This window comes from Eretmochelys imbricata, chromosome 2, assembly GCF_965152235.1.
Source record: "Eretmochelys imbricata isolate rEreImb1 chromosome 2, rEreImb1.hap1, whole genome shotgun sequence".
Lineage (NCBI taxonomy): Eukaryota > Metazoa > Chordata > Testudines > Cheloniidae > Eretmochelys > Eretmochelys imbricata.
Genome location: NC_135573.1, coordinates 134,347,357 through 134,370,820, shown reverse-complemented (window position 1 = coordinate 134,370,820; position 23,464 = coordinate 134,347,357). Strand labels below are relative to the sequence as shown.

At 45.1% G+C, this 23,464-nt stretch overlaps 1 protein-coding gene across 1 annotated transcript in view; it reads right to left on the bottom strand.

Annotated features, from left to right (window-relative positions):
- The window catches only part of MYO10 (myosin X), a 231,681-nt gene that overhangs the window by 63,793 nt on the left and 144,424 nt on the right, over nt 1-23,464 (bottom strand). The window contains exons 18-19 of the mRNA XM_077808706.1: nt 22,514-22,622; nt 18,112-18,192 (exon numbers count right to left, since the gene is read on the bottom strand). Of these exons, the coding sequence (XP_077664832.1) occupies nt 18,112-18,192; nt 22,514-22,622 (190 nt within the window). The remainder of the gene's footprint in view (nt 1-18,111; nt 18,193-22,513; nt 22,623-23,464) is intronic.

Genomic DNA, 23,464 nt, shown 5'->3' with positions numbered 1-23,464 from the left:
TGTAGAGTTTTTCACATATCTGCTTCAGCACTTTTAACAAAGCTACTGCTACTTCCTTTGAAAGACTGCTTAAAGTTTATGATACTGTAGTTTTGAGCCTGGACGGTATTTCATTTAGCTGAAATAAGCACAAATGATGTGGCTGGCACATTTTGCACTGGTATTCTATCCTTTCAAACTGAATCTGGGGCAGCCATTCATTTGAGAAAGCTGATACCACACAGGATTTGGCAATTATCAGTGGCTCTCTGAAAGTGAAGGAGTTCTTTCAATCTGTACGTTATCTATTTTACTACAGAAAGTTGTAGGCACTGAGATTTCCAAATGACAGTCAAATGTATTAAAAAGTGATTATTTGCTCCTTGCTTCCTAATGTAAAATATTTTGGTCTCCAAAGTACACTCTCAAAAATGCCATTAGAAATCCATTGTTTATTCATGTAATTACACTATACATAGATAGTTTTTATGGGTGTTAGCTGAGAGATCACTGATAATAGCACACAGAAATGAGGAATAGATAACATGATGCTGGGTGTAATTTACGGTAAACTTGCCCTATGGGCTAACCAAGTGAAGCACAGTGGGATATAATACGCAAAGGTGTATTTGACAATCCATGGGTATAATAAACCTATAGGAATTTCTTGGTGCCCTGAGTCATTCCCATATGGAGAAGTTTCTCTTGGCTTGCATGCAATAAAACCAGTAACTTCACAGCACCAAAGACAAGAATAAAATATTTATTACATCATTGGACTGGATAACAAAATTCAGGTGGCTGACATAGTCATGTGACCCTAAAGAGTTCTGCATTATTACTTTCTTATCCAGTCAGTACTTCCTGGTGCCAAAATCTGCTGAACTGATATATAAAGCTATAACCTGAAAGAGATGCCTTAGCATAGATGAACTCAAACATATTTTGGGCAAAAAGTATTCTGCCAGACTCTGATTAGTCACATAGGTACAACTCTACTGACTTCAAGAGAAAAACTGAGGATTTACACCTAGTAAATTCCGTTTGGTATAACAGAAATCAGAATCTGGCTCATTGTGTCTCAAATATTCAATCTTTAAAGTGGAACAGTGTTGGAGGAAATTTTCATGCTTTTTAGGCCTGTAAATCACTCCGCAGAAATTTTAGAGAAAGGGAAACAGACAGTATAAAGGTAACAAAAACATGCTTTAAGACACGCCCAGAGATACCAAGAAGTATTCCCAAAGTCAGACTACATTATTAGGTGAATGTAAAATAACTGAAGCGTTGCCAGCACTTGTGATTTTATCACAGTAATCAGTGTTCTTCTTAAAGTCCTAGCTTGCTTGCTTATGGAATCCTGTGATTAGGAGAGAAACTCAGCTTCCAGTGCAAAAAGGAGAAAGAAAAGTAGGTTTCTAGCCTCATGGTGGAAGAGAAAAATCTTTAAAATGTGACCGAAGTACACTGTAAAGTCTCAAAAATGAAAAGACAAATATAGACAGAAATCAAAATAGATTTGGCGCGGGGGAGAGAACTCCTGATTTTTACACAAAACTCATGCTATTGGGGACCTGACTCATGATTTTTAAGCACTTAGGCTTGGCAATATTGTAATTATTAGATAAATACTGTGTGACCTAGCTGTATAGGAAAAAAATCTAAATTACCATTCTTATAATTATTTATTTTGCTTCACTTGTTGCAAGGTGGCCAGGTGCAAGGCTCTTAACTATAAATTTATGACAAAGCAAATGCAAAATGAAAAACTATTATATATATATATATTAAATATATATATATATATATATATATAACCCCCCAAAATATCCAGTCATATGTTGCTAACCATTTCTAGCAAAAGAAATGTATACCAAACATATATGATGCTCTACCTAACAATACACCACTTAGCATTTTATATTATCAAAGCACTGTTCAAGCATTGACAAATTTTCATGACACCCCAGTGAGGTAGATAAGCAAGTATAACTACAGATGGGGGGAAACAGGCGCAGCTCCTTGCCCAGACCATATGGAATGCCAGTGGTAGAACAAGGATTACAAGTTACAAGTATCCTGCTTCCAAGCTTCATGTGCAGTTCATCACACCAGATCTGTAATGGGAATTTAAGCTTGCTCCTATTGAAGACCATGGTAAAACTCTGAGTTCAATGGTGCAAGATCAAGCCCATATACTTTAAAATCGGTTTACAAAAATTTATTATCATCGTTTTCTCCCTTAAGATTTTCTTCAGGCTGAATGTACAATCATTACCTTCTTGCTTTCCTATCTAAAGGGCCTGATCCTGCCAGATGCTGAGCTCCCTCATCTCCCTCTGTAGCCAGAGTGAGGGTGCTCAGCACTCAGTAGAATGTGGCCCACAAAGCAGCACCACTTTTACACCTGTTAAAAGTTAAAAATAAACTCAGCTAAAAAGGCAGGTTCAAATGTAGAGGCATTAGAATATCGCCTCTTTGTTACTACTCCACATTCTCTTTCATGCAAATTGCTTTGCCTCTGCTCCAGTGAAGAAAGAATCATCATTTCAACAAATGTGCCCCATCAGGTTTCTCCAGTAAGACTGCAAAATTAATTTAGACTTGTGGGTGCTCGTATAAAACAGACTCATGCAGCAAGCAACTCATTCTACTTTAATACTTTCCATTTCACCCTCTGGCTTTCTTGTGGGCCATAATGCAATCAAAGCAAAAATACAGATGTGCTTTATATTCTAACGAACAACCAGAACAATTTGTTTCAAAACTGCTGACGCTTAATGAGGTGCATATCTGCTTTTAGCTATAACTATTTAATGAACTGGCTTGATAGGAGAAAGGATATTTCTGTACAAAACACAAAGCATCAATGCAGCACCACCCTCTCTACCCTTTTACACATACGCAGCTCAATTTAAAATATGTGCTCATTTATTTTCTGCTTCTTTTTCTTTTTTTTACCAATCAGTCCTTTCAATCATAAAGGGAATATCCTTGCCAAAGCAGTCTGTGTGGATATACAGCTTCCTTGGCATTAACAAATATGATTAGATTAGTTATTTATAAACTGAGTCAGCACTTACCCTCTTTAAAAGAAATGGCAAGGCTAGAAACATTTCTAATATAGTCTGCAACAGCAAACTCCAGTCACCTACGTGTTCTCCCTCTACAAGTCCACTGAGGCTCCAGCACACAAGATGAAAACTTTTTAAAACCTCAGCTCAGACAAACCCCCCTACCTTTGAGGCTTTTCCCCCCCTTCAGTTTTTGTCCATTGTGAAAGGCTGCATCTTTAGTTGTTGCAGCTACGCACGCACGCACACACTGACCACCGAGACACACAAAACAGGGCTTTCTTCAGCTTGCTGGTATTTCAAGTCATTCATGTGATATCTTTGGCTGAGCTTGTTTAATTCATTCCTGCTGCTACTCAACGGGAAGTCACGCCTAGCAAGGGTTGGCTCAACAGTAATCACTGCAGATACTCCCTGACCAACAGTATACGAGGGCTAATCTCACCTTATGAATATCAAGAATGTAAATCTGTTTCAAAGCCAATGGATTCCTAGACCTTCAGAGAAAAATTGCAACAGGGACATAGCATAGCCAGGGACTAAGAAGCTTTAAAAGTTTTTCCTAGAATACATACTCTGCTCTCCTGTTGTGCTTCTGGAGCATTAAGGATAGCTATTTATCATGGGCCATGCATATCATCTTGGTGCCGTCACCATGACGACATGGTAAACAGGATTTGAATTTCGATCTAGCGATCTGGGGGTGGTTTGGGGGGAGTGGGGCTGAGGTTGGAGAATAACTTTGCAAAAGTACAATGTTTTGATCCGTATACCTGCAAGAAAACGTGTACATAACTGACATAGCACACAAAGAAAAAAGAAAAAAAACATTGGCTTGATGTTTATAAAGGCAAAGATTCCACACACATGATCTGCATGTGTGATTGAGCAAATGCACTTCACACACATAAAAGACAGTGATAAAATTATCAGAAGATGTAATAACCAAATATCAAAATGTATTCCAATGGCTACAGGGCATTTTCAAATCGTACACAACAATAAAGCTCTCTGCTACTAATAAGGCAACCCATCTTAATGAACATTGGTTCAAGAAAGCTGAATTATCCACACAATAAACTGCAGTTGGCAGTCAGCCAACTTCCGGCACGTTCTGGAGAAAAGGCTGAATTACTTTGACATCTCAAGGCAGCTATACTCAGAGGTATGGACTGACGGACAAACCCTCGGCAGCAGAACTATTGTGGCTGCACAAGGAGGGAGCAAGCTTGTTGGGAGACTACGCCGGGGACGGGCACCACCTGTGCAGCACACCTGCCCCTGGATGCATCCTCTCGTCCTACACAATATGGACTGCAACAGTAGCTTCGGAACTGCACTGTTGCTGCGCCACAACTATAGAAGAAGGGTCCCCTACCTCCTCTCCCCAAAGGAGTTCTTCAGTGCCCAGCTCCGTTACATGAGCAGTGTGTCAGGAGAAGGTACGGATGGACACGCTTCACAGGAATTGATTTTGAAACAATAAAATTCTGAAAAATTCAAGGTCTGAAAATGAAGGTAGCTGAATTCAGCAGCATGTCAGCTGGACAGGATGCCAGGCCTAATAGGGGCTTTCCTAAGAACAATAACGCCTTATGAGTAAGTGGGTGATTTAGAAAGAATAAATAGCGCAACAAGTGGTTGATGTGTTTGTGCCAAAGGATATACGGCTGGATGCACAGGCTGCATTTTTAGGGAAACTGTTGACTTGTCCTTCAAGGAAGTCGGCTTACCCAGCTATTGTGAAGTTTTACCCAGACCAACACTTACTGTGGTTCTTTTAGCATAAGGACAGAACTGTCCAGGTGTTTGGTATCTGTTATGAGCCACAATATCATCAGAACATTCATGTCTCTTGAAGGACTTCAGATGTCTCCAGAGTGAAGTGAAGATCCATCCAGATAACATACTCTCATGAAGAGATAAGTATGTTTTGGAGCAGCTATACAACATATGTGGGCCATGAGGCTACATTCAGGTTTGGTTCCCCTTATCAGAACGTAAGTCCATTCAGTGGCCAAACTGGTTTTGTTTTCAAATCCAAATGATATTCTTGGTTTAATTTAAATAGGAAGGAGAACAACAAGATGAATAATGAGCCTGTCATAGTTCCCCGTCAAACTGGAGCTCTGACCTCTCCTGGTCTTCTTCAAGTGCCCCCCTCTCAAGTCTTAGGCTATCACCTCTCTCAGGGTGGAACAACACAATTCTCCCACTCTCAGACCTGGCCTTGGTCTGCAGTCCCCTGGTATTAACTGTGATTACCTCAGCATGCCTAATATATTCAGTGCCTGTGTTATGTTCCTCCAGGAGCAGTGACCAAACAGTAACCAAACAGCACTGTTAAAACACATTATTATGTATTAAGAACAAATGCACCAGAGAGAAAGAGATTTTAAAACATTAAAATGGACTATGCACATGTCTAGCTTCTACATGGGGACCCTGGTAGGTCTAACTTTCATAGATTCATAGATATTTAGGTCAGAAGGGACCATTATGATCATCTAGTCTGACCTCCTGCACAACGCAGGCCACAGAATTTCACCCACCACTCCTACAAAAAAAAACCTCACACCTATATCTGTGCTATTGAAGTCCTCAAATTGTAGTTTAAAGACCTCAAGGAGCAGAGAATCCTCCAGCAAGTGACCCGTGCCCCATGCTACAGAGGAAGGCGAAAAACCTCCAGGGCCTCTTCCAATCTGCCCTGGAGGAAAATTCCTTCCCGACCCCAAATATGGCGATCAGCTAAACCCTGAGCATATGGGCAAGATTCATCAGCCAGATACTACAGAAAATTCTTTCCCAGGTAACTTGGATCTTACCCCATCTAAAACCCATCACAGGCCATTGGGCCTATTTACCATGAATATTTAATTACCAAAACCATGTTATCCCATCATACCATCTCCTCCATAAACTTATCGAGTTTAATCTTAAAGCAAGATAGATCTTTTGCCCCCACTACTTCCCTCGGAAGGCTATTCCTTTCTTATAACACCCCTGATTCTGAGACCTTTTAAAGAGGTGGGTGGCATAATCTATCCCCTTTAATTCACAAACCAGTTCACTCCTGTGTCCTTTAGGGAGAGTGTCTTTAAAAGATGCTCAGCCTTTTGAATCATCCCCCTGCTCTGAGAACCAGTCACTTGTTAACTGTTTATAGCCTCTGATCTGTTAACTCCCAGCACTGACAAACCAAGGTTTGCAACTTTGCTGGACACAGGATGTAGGATTTTCATAGCTAAAAGTTTTCCCCACTGACATTAATTGGGTACCCCAAGTGCAGTAAATAATTGGTTTGTTTAGTTTATTATAAATAATTGCTTAGTCCAGTAGTTAGGCAGAAATATGGCAAAGGTAGACCAGAAGAAAATCACAAAGAGAGCAGATTTCACTGTTTCATCTGGTTTTAGCTAAGGCCTGATAACTAGCAATGATGGTACTTGTTTGTTATAATGTAAAAAAGCAAGGTTTTCAAGGGGTTTCTTTGTCAGAGCTTTTCCTTAGCCCTCCTGAATCACACCATGATGGGAAGGAGTCTCCTAGACTGGATCCTGTTGCAACTATTTTGGCCAATTCTTATAACAGTATTTCAAGTGCACATTGGAGTTTTCTTATCTGGGAGTCATTGTGTTGCCTTCCTGCTTGTTTCTCCAACAGTACCCTTATTAAGCTAGAACAATAAATTCACTCAGAGTAGTCTAATAATGCAATATAACTATACAGTAACCTCTCTTCACTGACTAGGTCACATACTGTATTCACAGAATTATTACATATCAGTATTCTTAGTTTATTACACTGCTGCTCCAAGTCTGCCACAGAACCGTATTCCTTTAGATTCACACAGAAACCAATAAATCTTTTGTTGCCCATTGGGACTGGATTTTTGAGCTGCACTTCTATTTGGACATTTAGATCTAAATTTTCCCAAACACCCTCAGGTACTGCAGATGCAATATTTCACCCACAAATAAATGCAAATAGCAGTAGGCTCAATTATTTGTGGCAGCAGTTGTAGCTGTTCAGAAGCCTAATCAAACTTGACGACTGAAGCAAACAGGTAATTAGGGTGCAGTATTAGAGGTCAGTTTGAAACCCAGTTTAAAAATTAATATGCCACAGCCTGTCATCTAGTTCATTGTGCCCAGGGGGATTTCACCCAAGCTGGCTGATTTAGAACAAGATCCTTAAGGAACTAATGGGGTTTTTTGAGGATGAAGATGATATGACCATGCTTCTTTGTACATGTGAGAAAAGACAGTTACCTTTCCGTAACTGGTGTTCTTCGAGATGTGTTGCTCATGTCCATTCCATAATAGGTGTGCATGCTCGCCATGTGCACTGGTGTCAGAAGTTTTTCCCCTAGCAGTACCCATAGGGGAGCGCCCCTAGCAACCCCTGGAGTGGAGCCTCCATGGTGCAGTATAATGGGTGCTGCGCACTCCCCCCACCCACAGTTCCTTCTTGCCAGACAACGCCAACAGAGGGGAAGGAGGGCGGGGTGTGGAATAGACATGAGCAACAAATCTCAAAGGACACCAGTTATGGAAAAGGTAACTGTCTTTTCTTCTTCGAGTGATTGCTCATGCGTATTCCACAATAGGTGATTCCAAGCTATATCTTTTGGAGGTGGGTAGGAGTTCACAAATTTCTGGGATGGAGCGCTGCCCTGCCAAACCCAGCGTCCTCCCTGGTCTGGGAGACGATCGCATAATGAGAGGTGAAAGTGTGAACTGAAGACCACGGGGCGGCCCTACAAATGTCCTGAATGGGGACATGGGCCAAAAAGGCAGCCGACAAGGCCTGAGCCCTAGTCGAGTGTGCCCACACAACTGACGGCGGGGGATTCCCACCAGGTCATAGCAGGTACGGATGCACGAGGTGATCCAGTTGGAGAGCTGCTGAGTGGAGATCGACCGACCTTTCATGCACTCAGCCAAGATGATGAACAGCTGCGAGGACTTCCTGAATGGCTTAGTTTGCTCCGGGTAAAAGGCCAGAACTCGTCTCACATCCACCATGTGGAGGCAGCGCACCTCACTGGACACATGGGGTTTAGGGCAGAGGACCCGCAGGAAAATGTCCTGACCCATGTGGTAGGCAGAGACCACCTTTAGGAGGAACGAAGGATTTGAGCGGAGCTGGACCTTATCCTTATGGAATACCGTGTAAGGGGGCTCGGAGGTCAGGGCCCTGAGTTCCAAGACCCACCTAGCCGACGTGACCGCCACCAGGAAAGCTACCTTCCAGGAGAGGTGCGACCAGGAGCATGTAGCTAGTGGCTCAAACAAGGGGCCCGTGAGGCAGGCCAGCACCAGATTCAGGTCCCACTGTGGGCCTAACGTACGGGAAGAGACGATCCAATTCCTTAAGGAATCGGCCAGTCATAGCATGGGAGAATACCGTGTGGCCCTGCACCGGCAGGTGGAAGGCCGAAATGGCCGCCAAGTGCACCCTGATGGATGAGGGCACCAGGCTCTGGGCCCTAAGGTGAAAGAGGTAGTCCAAAATTAGCTGGATCAGGGCAGCCACAGGGGAAACCGAGACCACTTTGACAAGCAGACTCGGCGTTTCCAAGAGGATGCCCTGAACTCCTTCCGAGCACGTCCTTTCCTCCCGGCCTAACCATTGAGCAGCCACGCCGTGAGGTGGAGTGCCGCTAGGTTGGGGTGGAGGAGGCGGCCCTGGTCCTGAGAGAGCAGGTCCAGGTGGGATGGCAACGGCCACGGCGGGGCACCCGCCAAGCTCGTGAGGGTCCCGTCCCAATGCTGCCTGGGCCACGCCAGGGCAATCAGGAGGACCCGGGCCCTGTCCATGTTTATTTTTTCCAGGACTTTGCCTATCAGCGGGAACGGGGGGAAGGCACAGAGGAACCAGCCCAACCAGGACAGGAGGAAGGCATCGGAGATAGCGCCCCGTCCCAGCCCACCCCCCGGAGCAGAACTGGGGACAGCGACGGTTCTGCTGAGCCACAAACAGGTCCACCTGGGAAACTCCCCACTCTTGGAAAAGTCTGTGCACCACCTCTGGGTAAAGAGACCACTCGTGCTAGAGCAATCCTGCTCAAGCGATCCACTTGCGAGTTCCAGGCGCCTGGTAGGTGGTGGGCCTCTAGGCAAATGTCGTGGGCTATACAGAAGTCCCACAGCTTGAGGGCTTACTGGCAGAGGGAAGAGGATTGGACCCTGCCTTGCCCGTTGATGTAAAACATAGAGGCTGTGTTGTCCGTGAGAACCCTGACCACCCGGCCCTCCAAGTGCGAGCGGAAGGCCATGCACACTAGCCAGACTGCCCAGAGCTCCTTGACATTTATGTGGAGGACCAGGTCCTGGACAGACCACAGACCTTGGATTTCAGCGTTCCCCACATGGGCTTCCCACCCCAGGTCCGATGCATGGGACACCAGCTCTACTGATGGGGGCCTGCCCCTGAACGGGACCCCGTGGAGCATGTTCCCCGGGGAGGACCACCATCGTAGAGAGGCGATCACCGGTTCGGGCACAGTGAGGACTTTGTCCATCCTGTCTCTGGCCTGGGAGAACGCTGAGGCAAGCCATAGCTGGAGGGGCCTCATCCTGAGTCTGACCCAAGAGCTGGAGACATGCTCTGGCTGTTGTCACCGGAAACCCTGTGATTGTGTCAATGATCCCTTTCAGGGTCTCGAACCTGTCCAGTGGGAGGGAGGCTCCGGCCAACGTGGCGTCCAGGACCACCCCGATAAATTCTATGTGTTGCACCGGGACTAACATGGACTTGGTGTCGTTTACCAACAGGCCCAGAGTGGCGCAGCTGGACAGAAGGAATGACACATGATCCCACACCTGCGACCAGGAGCTGCCCTTGACCAACCAGTTGTCAAGATAGGGGAAGATCTGGACCCCATGGCACCTGAGGTAGGCCACCACCACCACCGACATACACTTTGTAAACACCCTGGGTGCAGTGGACAGGCCAAACGGGAGGACCGTAAACTGGTAGTGTTCCTGCCCAACCATGAAACGGAGGAAGCTTTTGTGCCCCTCAAATATATGAATATGAAAGTATGCATCCTGCAGATCGAGGGCAGCGTACCAATCCCCAGGATCCAGGGAGGGGATGATGGAGGCCAGGGAGACCATACGGAACTTGAGCTTTACCACATACTGGTTCAGGCCTCGCAGGTCCAGGATGGGCCTGAGCCCCCCTTTGGCCTTTGGGATAAGGAAATAGCGAGAGTAGTACCCCTTGCGTTCGAACTTCGCTGGCACCCTTTCCACCACTCCTCGGCCAAGGAGCTGCCCCACCTCCTGCTCGAGCAGAGCCTCATGAGAGGGGTCCCCCAGGAGGGATGGGGGCTGAGGGTGGTTGTGTGGGATGGAGTAAACTGGAGAACGTAACCCCGGGAGATGGTGTTGAGGACCCATCGGTCCGAGGTCAGCTGCGACCATGTTGGGAGGAAAGCACACAACCAGTTGGAGAAGGGAAGCTTTACTGTGGGTGGATCCCGGATGTGAACTGGTAGGGTGCCCCCAGGTGTCCCGTCAAAACCACCGCTTCCCTGCCTCTTTGCCCTTGGAGGACCCAGGCTGGGGGGCAGGCTGAGACTGCCTCTGTAGGCGCTTCTTATAGTCCCACGCCTTTTTCTAAGGGGGCTCATATTTAGAGTGGGTGGCCTAGGCAGGAGCCTGCTGTGACTTAAACTTAGGTTTAGCTGGAGCCGGAACATAGAGGCCCAGAGTCGGAAGCATGGTGTGGGAGTCTTTCAGGCCATGCAGTTTTATAACCGTTTGTTCTGCAAACACAGCCTTGCCGTCAAACGGGAGGTCCTGCAAGGAGGTCTGTGCCTCACTGGACAGCCCAGAAAGCAGGAACCACGATGCCCTTCTCATGGACACCGCAGAGGCCATGGACCACATGGCCGTGTCTGCCACATCCAACGCTGCCAGCAGGGTTGGCCTGGCAGCCGCTGTAACCTCCTCCACCAGCGATTTGAACTCCTTCCTGCCACACTCCTGGAGGAAGTCCTTGAACTTGGGCAGAGAGCCCCACAGATTGAACTCATACCGGCCCAGGAGAGCCTGATGGTTTGCCACCCGTAACTGGAAGCTCAAGGATGAATGAATTTTTCTCCCAAATGAATCCAGCCTCCTTGAATCCTTATTCTTCGGAGTAGGGGCTGGTTGGCTCTGTGGTTGACCGACTCGACCATCAGGAAGTTAGGAGCAGGGCGGGTGTATAGGTATTCATGTCCTCTGGCAGGCAGAAATTACTTGCGTTCCACTCTCTTAGAGATGGGGGGGCCAATGAGGCTGGGGTTTGCCACAGGGCATTTGAAATTTTTGCCACCCCTTCGTGGAGAGGCAAGGCCACCCTGCCCAGTACCGAGGCGGATAGGACGTTAAAAAGGGAGTCTGAGGGCTCCTCCTCTGAAGGTTGAGGTTTGAGGCCACCCTTTTCAATAGCTCTTTGTGGGCTTTAGAGTCCTCCTGCGGGATGGAGGGAGGAGGGACCGTAATCACCTCATCAAGGGAGAGCGAGGAAGAAGGTGTGGTACTTTGCGTGTCCACCAGCACTGGAGGGTCCACTACCTGGTTGCTCTCCAGGCACAGCACTGAGGATGTACGTCCCACCGACTCCTTCCTCGGAGGTTGGGAGAGGGAGGCCAACAGCTGGTCCGAAGCTCCGGCCACCGAGTGAGCCCCCAACGGGGGCTGTGTCGGGGGCCACGATGCCCACTGGTACTACTGGGCCAGCCACAGGGCCCGGTACCACTGCACCGTGCTGTGGCACCGGCAGAGCAGGCTGGCTGGCCTGACCCATCGATGGGCGGCTGCGCAGGGAGGCCGGGCTGACATACGAGCTACTGCTGTCCCTGAACCGGGAAGATCGGCGGCGCCGGGAGTGGTACTGACCCCGAGACCGTGACTCCGACATGGAGGAACGGTACCGCCGGTAGCAGCTGCTTTGCGATCGGCTCTGGTGGGCGGATCCGCAACAGTGAATCGCCAGCTATCAATGCCCGAGGCTGCGGGAGCGGTGCTGTGGCGGGGTCCTGGAGCAAGGTGACAAACAGTAACTGCGTCGACGTTTGTGTCGTGACCAGCTACGATAGCCCCTTCGAGATGAGGACCTTCGGCTACATCTGCCTTGGTCCCGTCAGTGTCCGCTCCTCAAGGCAGAGCGGTGCCCTGAGTCTCTGTCAAACGGAACCCAGACAGACAACCTGGTGGGAGTTGATGGTGACCCACGTGGACTACGCATGGAACGGTCGCTGAGTGCGAACGGCATCAGGAACATTCCCTTGACCGAGACCGAGTCGGGGGAGACTGCGGAGATCCCAGCGGTGGCTTGGCTCTGGACTGCATGGACATCATGTCCCGAGCCACCTGCAGGGCCTCTGGCGTGGAAGGCATCCGGACATCTGGGGAAGCCTGCTCCGAACAGGCCGGACTACTCCGCTTGACTTGAGTCAGAGGCCTAGAGGCCAATGGGGGTTGAGGACTGCCCAACATGGGTCTAGTCTCTTGTCCAGATTTACCCCAGTGCCGTGGTGGAGAAGGCCTCTTCTTAGCCTTCTTGGCGTGCCCCATGGACGGGGAGTGGTGCCGACTAATAGATGGCGCCGGAGGGTCGCCACACACCGAAACCGCGGTGCCCTGTGCTGACTTGAAGCGGCGCGCCGGAGTCGATGCCGACTCCATGAGGATAGTCCAGAGCCTATCGTCTCTCTCTCTTGGTCTGAGGCTTAAAAGACTTGCAAATCTTGCAGCGGTCGCTGAGATGGGTTTCACCCAAACAGCGTAAACAGTATGCATGCGAATCACTCACTGGCATCGGGCGCCTACAAGTGTTGCACGACTTAAAACCTGGGGTGCGGGGCATGCCCCGGCCCGGGCACACTAGCTAAACTAAACTAAAGCTAATGGAGTACTAACTAAAGGTCACATATACTGAACAAACAAGAGTTCTGGGGACAAGCTACAGCAAAGCTGGAGCAGAGCAGTTCTGAAGCACCTTCACTGGCTGCAGAAGGAACTGACGGGGGGGAGAATGCAGCGTTCCTTATACCGCACCATGGAGGCACCACTCCAGGGGTCACTAGCGGCGCTCCCCTACGGGTACTGCTAGGGGAAAAACTTCCGACACCGGTGCATGTGGCGAGCATGCACACCTATTGTGGAATACACATGAGCACTCGAAGAAGATAACAGGCAGAACCATTCTGCACATGCATCAGTGTGAAGAGCTCTGACTTGGGGAAGTCATAGAGAAGACAGTTACAATAGTCAAGGTAAGAAGAGATGAAGGAATGGATGAGGATTCCAGAAGAGGGGCAGCTGAGACAATGACAGATGTGGGCAATGTTTCAGAGGTCATGCTAGACAGTCATAAGGGATTGCAGAGGAGCAGGAATCTGGTTAAGAATTATGCCAGTGTTACAGACAGTAAAGACAAGTAGCAAGTCTGAATTAGGAAAGGAGACTGAGAAGATGGACCTGAGTTTGAGAGTGCTCCTCCTGCCCAAGAGACAAACTTCAGTCTTTGAGACATTCAGCACAGAAAGTCAATAACCTAAATTTCCATGGATCAGCCTGAAGACAGAGTGAGTTAACAGGAAGGAGTCATGCTAAAGGCATTGCATTGGAAGATATGTTCAACTGTGAACATTATCAATTGAGATGGTGGTTGAGGAGCGTAAAGGTACAAAAGGTACAAAAATGAAAGATGGAAAAGAGGAAGAATGAAACTTTGGGATTCTTTAGAGCAAGGGCCTTGCTACAGAGGAGAAATCACCATCAGATACAGTGTATGAGCAGTGTGATAGTTAAAAGTGGAATCACAACAGGAGGAACCGAGAGACACCTAAGTCGTTGTCGATAAAGTACATCAGGATGGAAGGAAGCACAGTGCTCAAGGTTGCATTGAGGTCAAGAATGAGGGAGAAGGACCCTTCATTAGCAGAAAAAATTAATTAATCACACAGCATAGAGCAGTTTCCATGCTATGCCTAGAGCAGAACTCAGACTGAAAAATGTGAAAACAGATGCACTGATTGTTTAGGGGTCTCCCAAGAAAGATGAACAGGACTCTTATTCTTCCATCTACAGCTTGTTTGCTGAAATGCCTTAGGACAAAAGGTTATGCACTCTGTGTGCTCCCTTTAGGGAGTAGCTCTAATGAGGGCAGATTCTGCTCTGATATGTAAATGTCTAGTGGTTTGCTTCATTTAGTGGATTGTCCTTGCCTGCCTCTGTAACATTTGATAAAAATCAACTTCTTAATCAATTACAACTTCAATAATTGTTACAAATTATCAAATGTCTTGTCCACTATTAACAAACTCTGATGTATAGCAAAGAACGTGGAGTATTGCTATTGTAATTTTCTGCTTTTCAAAGTTTTGAATTTTATCTTCCATCTGTCTGATCTGCTTTACTAAGGAGTCCAAATATGTGTGTACTGTAGTGAAGCTCTTAATCTATTGCCCTCTGGAAATATCACGGACTTTCTTACTAATGGATGTAACCTGTGTGTACTAAATCAAGAGGGCAACAAGTGGTTTAGGAAGGTTTCTCTCCTTTTTTATCATCGCCTCTCTGATTCTCTCCTGTGCCTCTTTCCATAATGCAGTAGTGTTTCAAAAGGCAGCAAAAGTAGCTATGTCTCCTTTTATACCATTCATTACTTTACAAACGCCACATATGCTAAGTACCATCATTATTTAAAAGGTGACTTCATCATTATTTAAAAGGTGTTACTTCTTTATTTGCTTACCTAGAGTAGAAAGTAGGAGCAGAAACAATACATGACAAGGACAGGTACTGTCACTAAGTTCTTGTTCTTCCAACCCTTGTTTCTCCATCTTAGCAGCTAATCTAAATAGCTCATGCAGTCAAGTCTACCTATCAGAGCTTGCAGTCTGACTCACATACATGACATCAATTCCCTAGTAATGCAAGCACAAGGCTAAATTTTCTTTTAGCCAAACTGTCTTGGAGTTACACAAACTGACACACCTTTCTCAGCCAATATAAATCATGCAGTACTTTTTTTTTTTTTTTTTGCAAAGGAAAATCACCTGACAGTACCAATTACAAAGGACCCAAACCTGAAGAAGTTAAACAATAGGTTACAAGCAGTTTTCAGGGAGTGGTTGTCTTCTGAACATTCCCATTTAAAAAATGTCAATCGAAGTGTAAATCCATTGAATTCAACTGAGTTACAGGGGTAAATCTGGGTAAGTGGGGCCTGATACTGATCTTACCACAGTTTAAATGAGGACCAACTCCAGTGACTTCACTGCAGTTACACTGATGTACAACCAATAGAAGTGACATGGATGTTTGCCCCACTAAATCCAAGGTAGATCCGAGGGAAAATAAGACCAGAACAATTCCTCATATCATTTTGAAATTTGCAATCTCAGGAACTATAAATAATAAAAGCCCTGCTTTATAGTGACACATTAATCAACTTCCTTTTCTGAAAAAAGTACCTTAAATTCAGTCTACATGATTTTACTCTTATTCACAAAAATAATAGTACAGAAATAAAAAGATGAATAAATAGAAGTGGTTTTATTGAGACACGGGGAAAAAAAGCCCGCGCACAATGGGTTAAACTTAAAAACCGTAATTTCCTGACATTGATTTCTGAATCTTAAACTGAATGGAAATTGCCATTGTCAAAAATTTTTGGTTGCCTGCCCCTCCTCTTTTCCATGAAATCTTGTATGAATTGGCGCTGCTAGTTAGAACATTTTTGACTTCTTTCTTAGTAACTAAGCCATCAATCTAGTTCTTCAAACAGGGCTTATTTTTCAGCAAAGTCATCTTACATTGATTTAACTTAAATTTACGATCACAGCAAGGCAAGAAGAAAACTAGGGAATAAACTCTTTAGAAACAAGATTTTGCTGATTTTGTTTATTAACACATTGAAAGGAACTATCTAGGAAAGGAGTTCCCAATCTGTTCCCACACATTATCCCACAACTAGCTATAGACTCTTGCTGAAGCCTAGGTTCCAGGATTCTTTATAGCAAGGGCCCAGACTCCTTCGCAGTTGCTAATTTTGAGAGGATTTTTAATTAAATGTATGCAAAGATTAGGATGGCAGCATATTTTACTAAACTTGGGCAGGCTAGGGTAAGAATGCTGGGTGGAGAGGACCGGGTGGGAAGTAATGGGGTGCTGGATGGGAGGTACTGGGGGATTCAGAGTAGTAGGTGGAGGAGCCTTTAAGATGATTCAGGATGAGAGGAAAAACTACTTACTTTGGAGGTGGTACTCAGTGAGCTCCCACTCTCCTTATTCCCACTCTTTTCCCCTAATGTATTCCCCCTCTCACCTTATCTCTGTCACTGGCAGGCTGAGGAGGGAGGGCTACACAGGGCCCTGTTGTTCCCAGACAGTGGTAGCAAGAGGCAAGAAAGGGGGCTGCCGAGGACTCTCTGGCTCCCCAGCGGGAGCTGGAGGCAAGAGTGTTTGTGCTCTCTTTCCTGATGGCAACAGCATTAAGAATTGAAAGAGCCATGCTGGCAAAATACAAGGATCATGCACAAGTGTTGCAAGCAACATAATGCAATGAGACTGATCCTTGCATCATTCATCTGTGGTCCTTGCACTTTTGCTGCTGTTGAGTGGGGCCTGCTCAGGGCTCCTGGTTGCAAGAATATACAAAAGGGCACCTGTTATTCCCAAGTGGCAGTAGAAGAGGGGATTGATCAGGGCTTTGTGGGTCCTTGCAGCAAGAGGGGGAATAGTCTTCTCAGATGCATGAATCCCGCCCTGAGCAGTGCTGTGACTTGACTAAGTGGGCCCTTGACTAAGTGTGCCCTCACTGGTCCTAGCCACCAGCTACATACGAAGCTGAAGGATTTTTATGTTTAGATTTTGGCCTCAGCACCCTAGAGGCCCCAAGGCTGAGAACAGTTGGTCTCGAGATGCACTCAGAGCCAGCATCAGGCCATTTCCCCACAATGCCCAGATATTGCATGGGCGGTGTCACAGACACATCATTTGAAACCCCACAGCCTAGGTTAAAGTTTTCCCCTTATAAAGAAAACTTGAAGGACAGTTAGCAGCTAACACATTTTAAAGCTCTGGGGAAAGACAGCCATAAAATCTTCAGTGGAATCTAGCCAACTTCCTTGATGTTTTACAGTCCTGATAAATCAGACACTGGGGTTGTCACAAGATAGTGTATTTCTAGCTACAGTCTGCAGACTATACTGTGAAAGCTTAACGTTTGTTAATGTCTTTGCCTGTTGCAATTTCAACATTAAACATCACACCATGATGGGCAAATAAAAAGGACTACTTTGACATTTTAGGATCAGGGTAGCATTTGACTCCCGAGAGGGCCCCACATTCCCATACTTGCCTGGCAACTTGGTACACTGAATATTAATCTCTTTGAAACATTTGTTTTCTCTTTTAAGTACTTAAGTGTCTCAGAACTACAACATAAGAACAAACATGACTTCACCTGGTATTTTACAGAAACTGAAAGGTTAAGTGGCAGATGATAAAGAAAATACAGTGAAGCAAACCCCGCAAATTACTGGATTGAAAGTCATAAAGGAAATAAACAGTATTTTTAAAAATTAAATTGTAGTAAGCATAACAGCAATAGCACAGTGGAATCTGTACAAGTGACCATCTTTATTTCGCAATTTCCTGCTGTAAGAGACTGTTACTGTAAAATCCCCAAGTGTACTGAATACAATTCTGCTCCATCTTTATTAGAAGACCAACATGGTGAGGTAAGTGATTTTTGTCAGATCTTTGGGTAGTCACTTAAAAAAGATTTTACTGCGGTAATGATTATTCTAGTTGTATACAGTGCATGTGAAATAGCTTGCTACGAAAAAACCCAGACACAAGAGCTGCAGAAGTCTGGAGACTTCTCCAGAACCTGCCATCATTTTTTGGAGTCATTTGTACCTGTGAAAGTGAATCCAAAATGCTACTGTTCTGATTTGCATAGGTGTAAATGACAAGATATGGAACATTGGGCCCTATGTACTTGGAAAAGCAACTCAGACAGATAGCGTTTTAAATCTTACCTTCTGCATATTTGGCTTGATACATCGAACAAAGAAAGGATTAGAGGAACTTAATGTTGCCATTAAGGAATGCAGTGAGTCCTAAAACAAAGGTAGAAAAGAAGACAGTACTTTATAAACAGCTTTTTTGTAAGTCCTTCACTTTAGCCCTCTCAAAACTAAGCATTGCAGGCAGGCCCTAGAGCAACACCTAGTGATCTAGATTAGAAATTACAACAGTACAAGCTTTTCCATGATAGAGTCAGTTATGCTAATGGAGATACAGGTCTTAACATGTGAGGTGACACACTGCTCTGTTGTTTGCCCTTTTGATTAAAAATACTGACAAGAGTTACTGATCAGCATGAAGACAGCTCTGTTTATAAAGGTACACCATCAACTTGAAAATCTCATTTCTGTCTCAAAATGCTGAACCTGTTGTAGTTACAAGTAACACTTAAGAATTCTGTCCTGCATTGTGATCTACATGTGTGCATTGCTGTGCCCATGCAAATCACAATGCACAATCCAGGCATAAGATAACATTTTTACTGAAAGAAGTTAGCAAAAATAATCTCCCCTCCTCCCATTTTCCCCCAGTTTTTCTATTCTGTGCATTTGACAGCATTTTGTGTATATTCGGTTTCATTCTTTCTCCTATATGGAGTCAGTTTCTCTCTTAATGAAAAGACACTTATAAGAAAGATACTAAATCAACAAGGGCACAGAAAAACCTAGCTCTTGAATTTCAGAAGTTCTTTAGAAAGTAACATTAAAATGGTGTTTAAAGAACGCTCTTTCAGAAACTAGATTTTTTTTTTAAAATCAATGAATAAAATTCACGTTGAGAGTATATCTGTAACATATGTACTTTACTAAGTGTAGCTGTAATTTAACTTAACATACACTGTATCAGAGGCATGTTTCTCTATTAAATAAAATTCCTAGAATATCCTTAGCAAGAAAACATCAAGTTTACAATACCCACTTACAAAATAAAACAGATTACATATATATTGTGTAATTATACGCACACACCATTTTCTCCTCAGCACTAACAGAATTCTGAATGATAAAATACACAATATAACATAGATTATCTAATGTATTATTACCTCATCTAATTGGAAATAAAGGTCGCCAATGAAGTCATCATCCCTCTTCTGACATGTATTATTTACATGAAAAATTCCCCCCTTCACTGAACTTTCAATTGAATGTTCCCCCATTCTATTCAAGGAGATACTGAGGTGTTTTTGTAAATCTATTACAGTGGGGGCAAAGAAAGCAAATGTTGATGCAATTTGAAACTTGACCATTATTTCCAGTGTGTCTGGTTAACCATTGTTTGCTACAGAACAAAGAGGGCAAAAGAACCAAGCAGCAAATATTACATAGAAAAGGCTCCCGCTTCTAGCAGTAAAATAAATATTTACCTCTTGAAAAAATGTAAACTTTATCCATGCTTACCCTGTGTGAATGCTGTATTTCAGGACAACTTGGATAACCCTATTGATCTCTGACAATAGAGGACAGTACTCATGGCAATCACTTTGTAAACGTAACAGGGAAGGCAAGTGAGCCTGAACAAAGGTAGGCTGATGATATATTCCATTTTCACATGCAGCTCTGGACTGACCTCATGAGCTGCTAACATCCTGGACTCCCACTGCCACCCAACTCAGTGGGATAGGAGGCTGCTCACCACACCTCATGAGATCGGATCTAGAGACTACTCTGAATCAGGGTCATTACAAATCAATAACCAGGTTGTCATAATGAATCTGATACCGTCACCAGTTTTATTCCTTTTCATTTTAAACTTCTGAACAAATCATGTGCTGTTCAGGGCCCCTGAGGGCGAGGAGACAAAGAGAAAGAAGGGGCCTGATTCTCCCTTGCCTTACACCTTCTGTAGTCATTTACCCCGGGTAAAGTGAGTGCAAAACACTGCTACTCCAAACACTGCTACTGCAAAACACTGCTACTGTTACTGCGGTAACATCTCATGCTTGCTTTGCCCAGGTGCAAATGACTGCAAAGGCAGCAGTGAATCAAGCCCTCAGTGATCTGGAGAGCTACCAAGGAGGGTAAGGAGAATGAGCTACTGCAGCCAATGGCATTCCACAACCACAAAGGAGTCCTGGGTGCTACTCAAGGGTTAGGGCCATTTCTCCAGCCTCACTTGTGTATGCAGCATGCACCAACCAAGGGGATGCAATGCTCCTTTTCAAAGGAATAGCAGTGTGCATCTCACCATATGTTCCCGAGGCTGTTCTGTCCAACACAGCAAAAAGGCATCAGAGCAGAATTTTATTCTTAATGATTCCACTAGCAATGGGCTTGATTCTGCTCTCATTTGTACCAGTATAAACGTGGAATAACTCCAATGCAAAGGAGTTAATCTGAATTTATACTGCTGTAACTCAGAGTAGAATTTGGATCCATCTTTCTTTAAAATAATCACTTTCAGATGAAAACTTATATGCTGAGTTTCAGCCCAAAGGAATTGTTAATGGCTGAGTTATAAACCCTGAGTAGCAGGGGAGGTACTTTGACTGGACAGCAGCGAATGAGAGAATCCAAAACACATGTGTAGCAGAATGGGGGAGGCAGGGGCTGTCCCCTCCACTCCCCCAATCCTTCTCTTCAGTTCTCTGCTTGGCCATTGGTTGGGCAAAGAGAAATGGGGCCAGCTGTTTGGCTGCTGTGCACCCTCCCCCAGGTCCTTGCCTATGTAAATTAAGCCAGGGCTTACCTCTGGTTAGCTGTCCCATGGAAGATTAGCAGCTTTGCCAAATATGATGCTGCGGATCTTTCCTATCGCCTGTTTTAAGAGGTCAGGAAGGAATTTTGTCCCAAACCACCAAATTGGCAAGTAGTCCTGTGAGTTTTTTCACCTTCCTTGTAGCCTTCTGGAGGCACAGTTGGGTTAGAAACAAGGATTCGAGGTTCCTATATTGTTGTTAAACTACCGACTCTTCACAACTGTCAACTGGTGTCCAGTGCGAGTAAAGACTTAACTGCCAGCTCCCAGAGGTAAATGAGACCCAGGATTGTGCAAGTGGACTATGTGCTTATAAGGGGGAAGGAGCTTGAAGTTTTTGCAGACTGAGTTTTCCCCCACCCAGCATTGTGGCTTCTGTCACTCCATCCCCTTAACGGGGAGGAAGGGAGGAGAGGTTTCACAACTGAATTGAGACTGTGGGGTACACCAGGGATGGCCTACCCTAAGTTAGTTTTTGGTTCATGATAAAAGCCCTGCAACATGCAATGCAGAACCAGTTAAATGGCTGGTACATGACAGCTGGGGGCTGGCAATGTTGTGCCCCTCCCCAAGATATAATTAATAACGTTGCAGCCTGCCATTTAAACCCATCCCATGTGTCTGACAATCATTCACCTGCTTCTCCTTGTCCAAGAAGGCAGATAATTAAAATGTTGCCCTGCATCCCTATTCAACACAAGGATTGGAAAGCATTTTTATTAGGTATTTGGTGCTTATTTTTCCTAGTGTGCAGACCTCATTTCAGTGTCTCAGGCCAATTTCACAGCTGATTCTGGGATCATTTCATATGTATGGCTGTAAGCACCTCCTAAGTCACAATGCTGGAGCCACTGTGGGCCAGATCTCCAGCTGGTGTAAGTCAATACAGCTCCACTGACTTCAGTGGAGCTATGTTGGTTTACGCCCACTGAAGGCCTGCTGCTATGTCCGCAGAGGCCAGATTATATATTAGCATAGCCAATTTAAAATAAAAGTGACAGACAGGGAGGCACTTAGGGCCTGTCTACACTTAAAATGCTACAGCGAAGACACTACTTACGCTGAATGGAGGGTTCTCCTGTCACCACAGGCAATCCACCTCCCCAAGAGGTGGCAGCTAGGTTGATGGGAGAATTCTCCCTTTGACCTAGCACTGTCTACACTGGGGGTTAGGTCAGACTAACTGCATCGCTTAGGGTGGTGGATTTTCCATATCCCTGAGCGACGTAATTATACCAACCGAATTTCCTAGTGTAGACCAGGCCTAAGAGTAGTAAGACTGTGAAGGAACCAATGATAGAAGTGGAAACTGAGCGAGATGGGGAGTAAGAGCAAGACAAACACCTATGAAGTATGCCAGGTCTAGTCCAGGGAGAGGCCAACGCAGTTAAAACAAGAAGGACAAGTCAATGAATGGGAATGAAGATGGAGGTGCTGTGCAGGTCAGCTTCTTCCTGAGGCAAACATTGTTGATTACATAATTAGTGACTGAAGTTTCATATGGGAGGAGGCAACATTTTGGTACTGAAGAGTTTCAGCATTTTAAATCTCCAAGGGACATATACGCCCAGCCCAGCCACTCTGAGTCTTTGTTGACTACTGATTCTTTATCATCTGTCAGTTGCTGACAGTAGAGGAGAGGACATATTAACCAACCTTGAACTGCAAGCTGACCGTGGGTTTCCGGTGTTTGCTTCCACATTTAAGGGTGTCTTGGCTGTTGCGACTTGAAACGTGTTCAAACAGATCATAGATAAAATCAAGTCTGAAATGGGGAAGGAAAAACCTTTACAAAATATCCCGAGACACCTCAAAATTTACCATAGTACAATCCTGAGCAAGCTTAGCTCCTTAAAGAAAAATAACTCTTATTGACTCTCCAACAACAATTAGCCACCGACCTTTCAGATGTATCATTTGTGCAATGAGGCCAAGAAAAAATAGTCCAAATGCTACACACTGCATTCTCAACACCTCCTCTTGGAAATGAATGGCTAGATCTTATCATCTTTATCACTTTTTACTTGATTGTCATTCAACCAATTGACCTTAATGGATGCTACACTGGAGTGAAGACCAAGAAATAGCATTTCCTGTTTGCTTTTCACAAGGGTGCAAATAACTGTGTGTGGGAACTTAAGCTTCAGCACTTAGTTGTGGGTCTTGTATGTACATTACAGAGGACTACAGGAGGCCCCTCACACCACTTTGACAGCAACATAACCGCTGACTTGAATGGAATTGTTCCTGATTGATACGAGGGTAAGTGACAAGAGAACCAGGCCCTATGGCTTTAACTCCCCTGTTGCATTTAGCTGCATATTTCAACTGGGAGAAATGTGACCTCAGGCATAACATGAAAACATAACATACAATTAGGGATTTATTAAAAGGAAAAAAATTTAAAGCACCTAAGGGATTTAAGAGCAGCACAAGTCCCACCGGCTTAAATCCCTGAAAATCCCCCCGCAAGTCATTTACTACATTGCTGTTGTTATTATTTGTGCTATTGTAGCACTAGGAGCGCTTGTCACAGATCAGGACCCCACAGAGGTTGGCACTGTACAAACAATGAACAAAACGATGGTCCCTGCTGCAGAGAGCTTA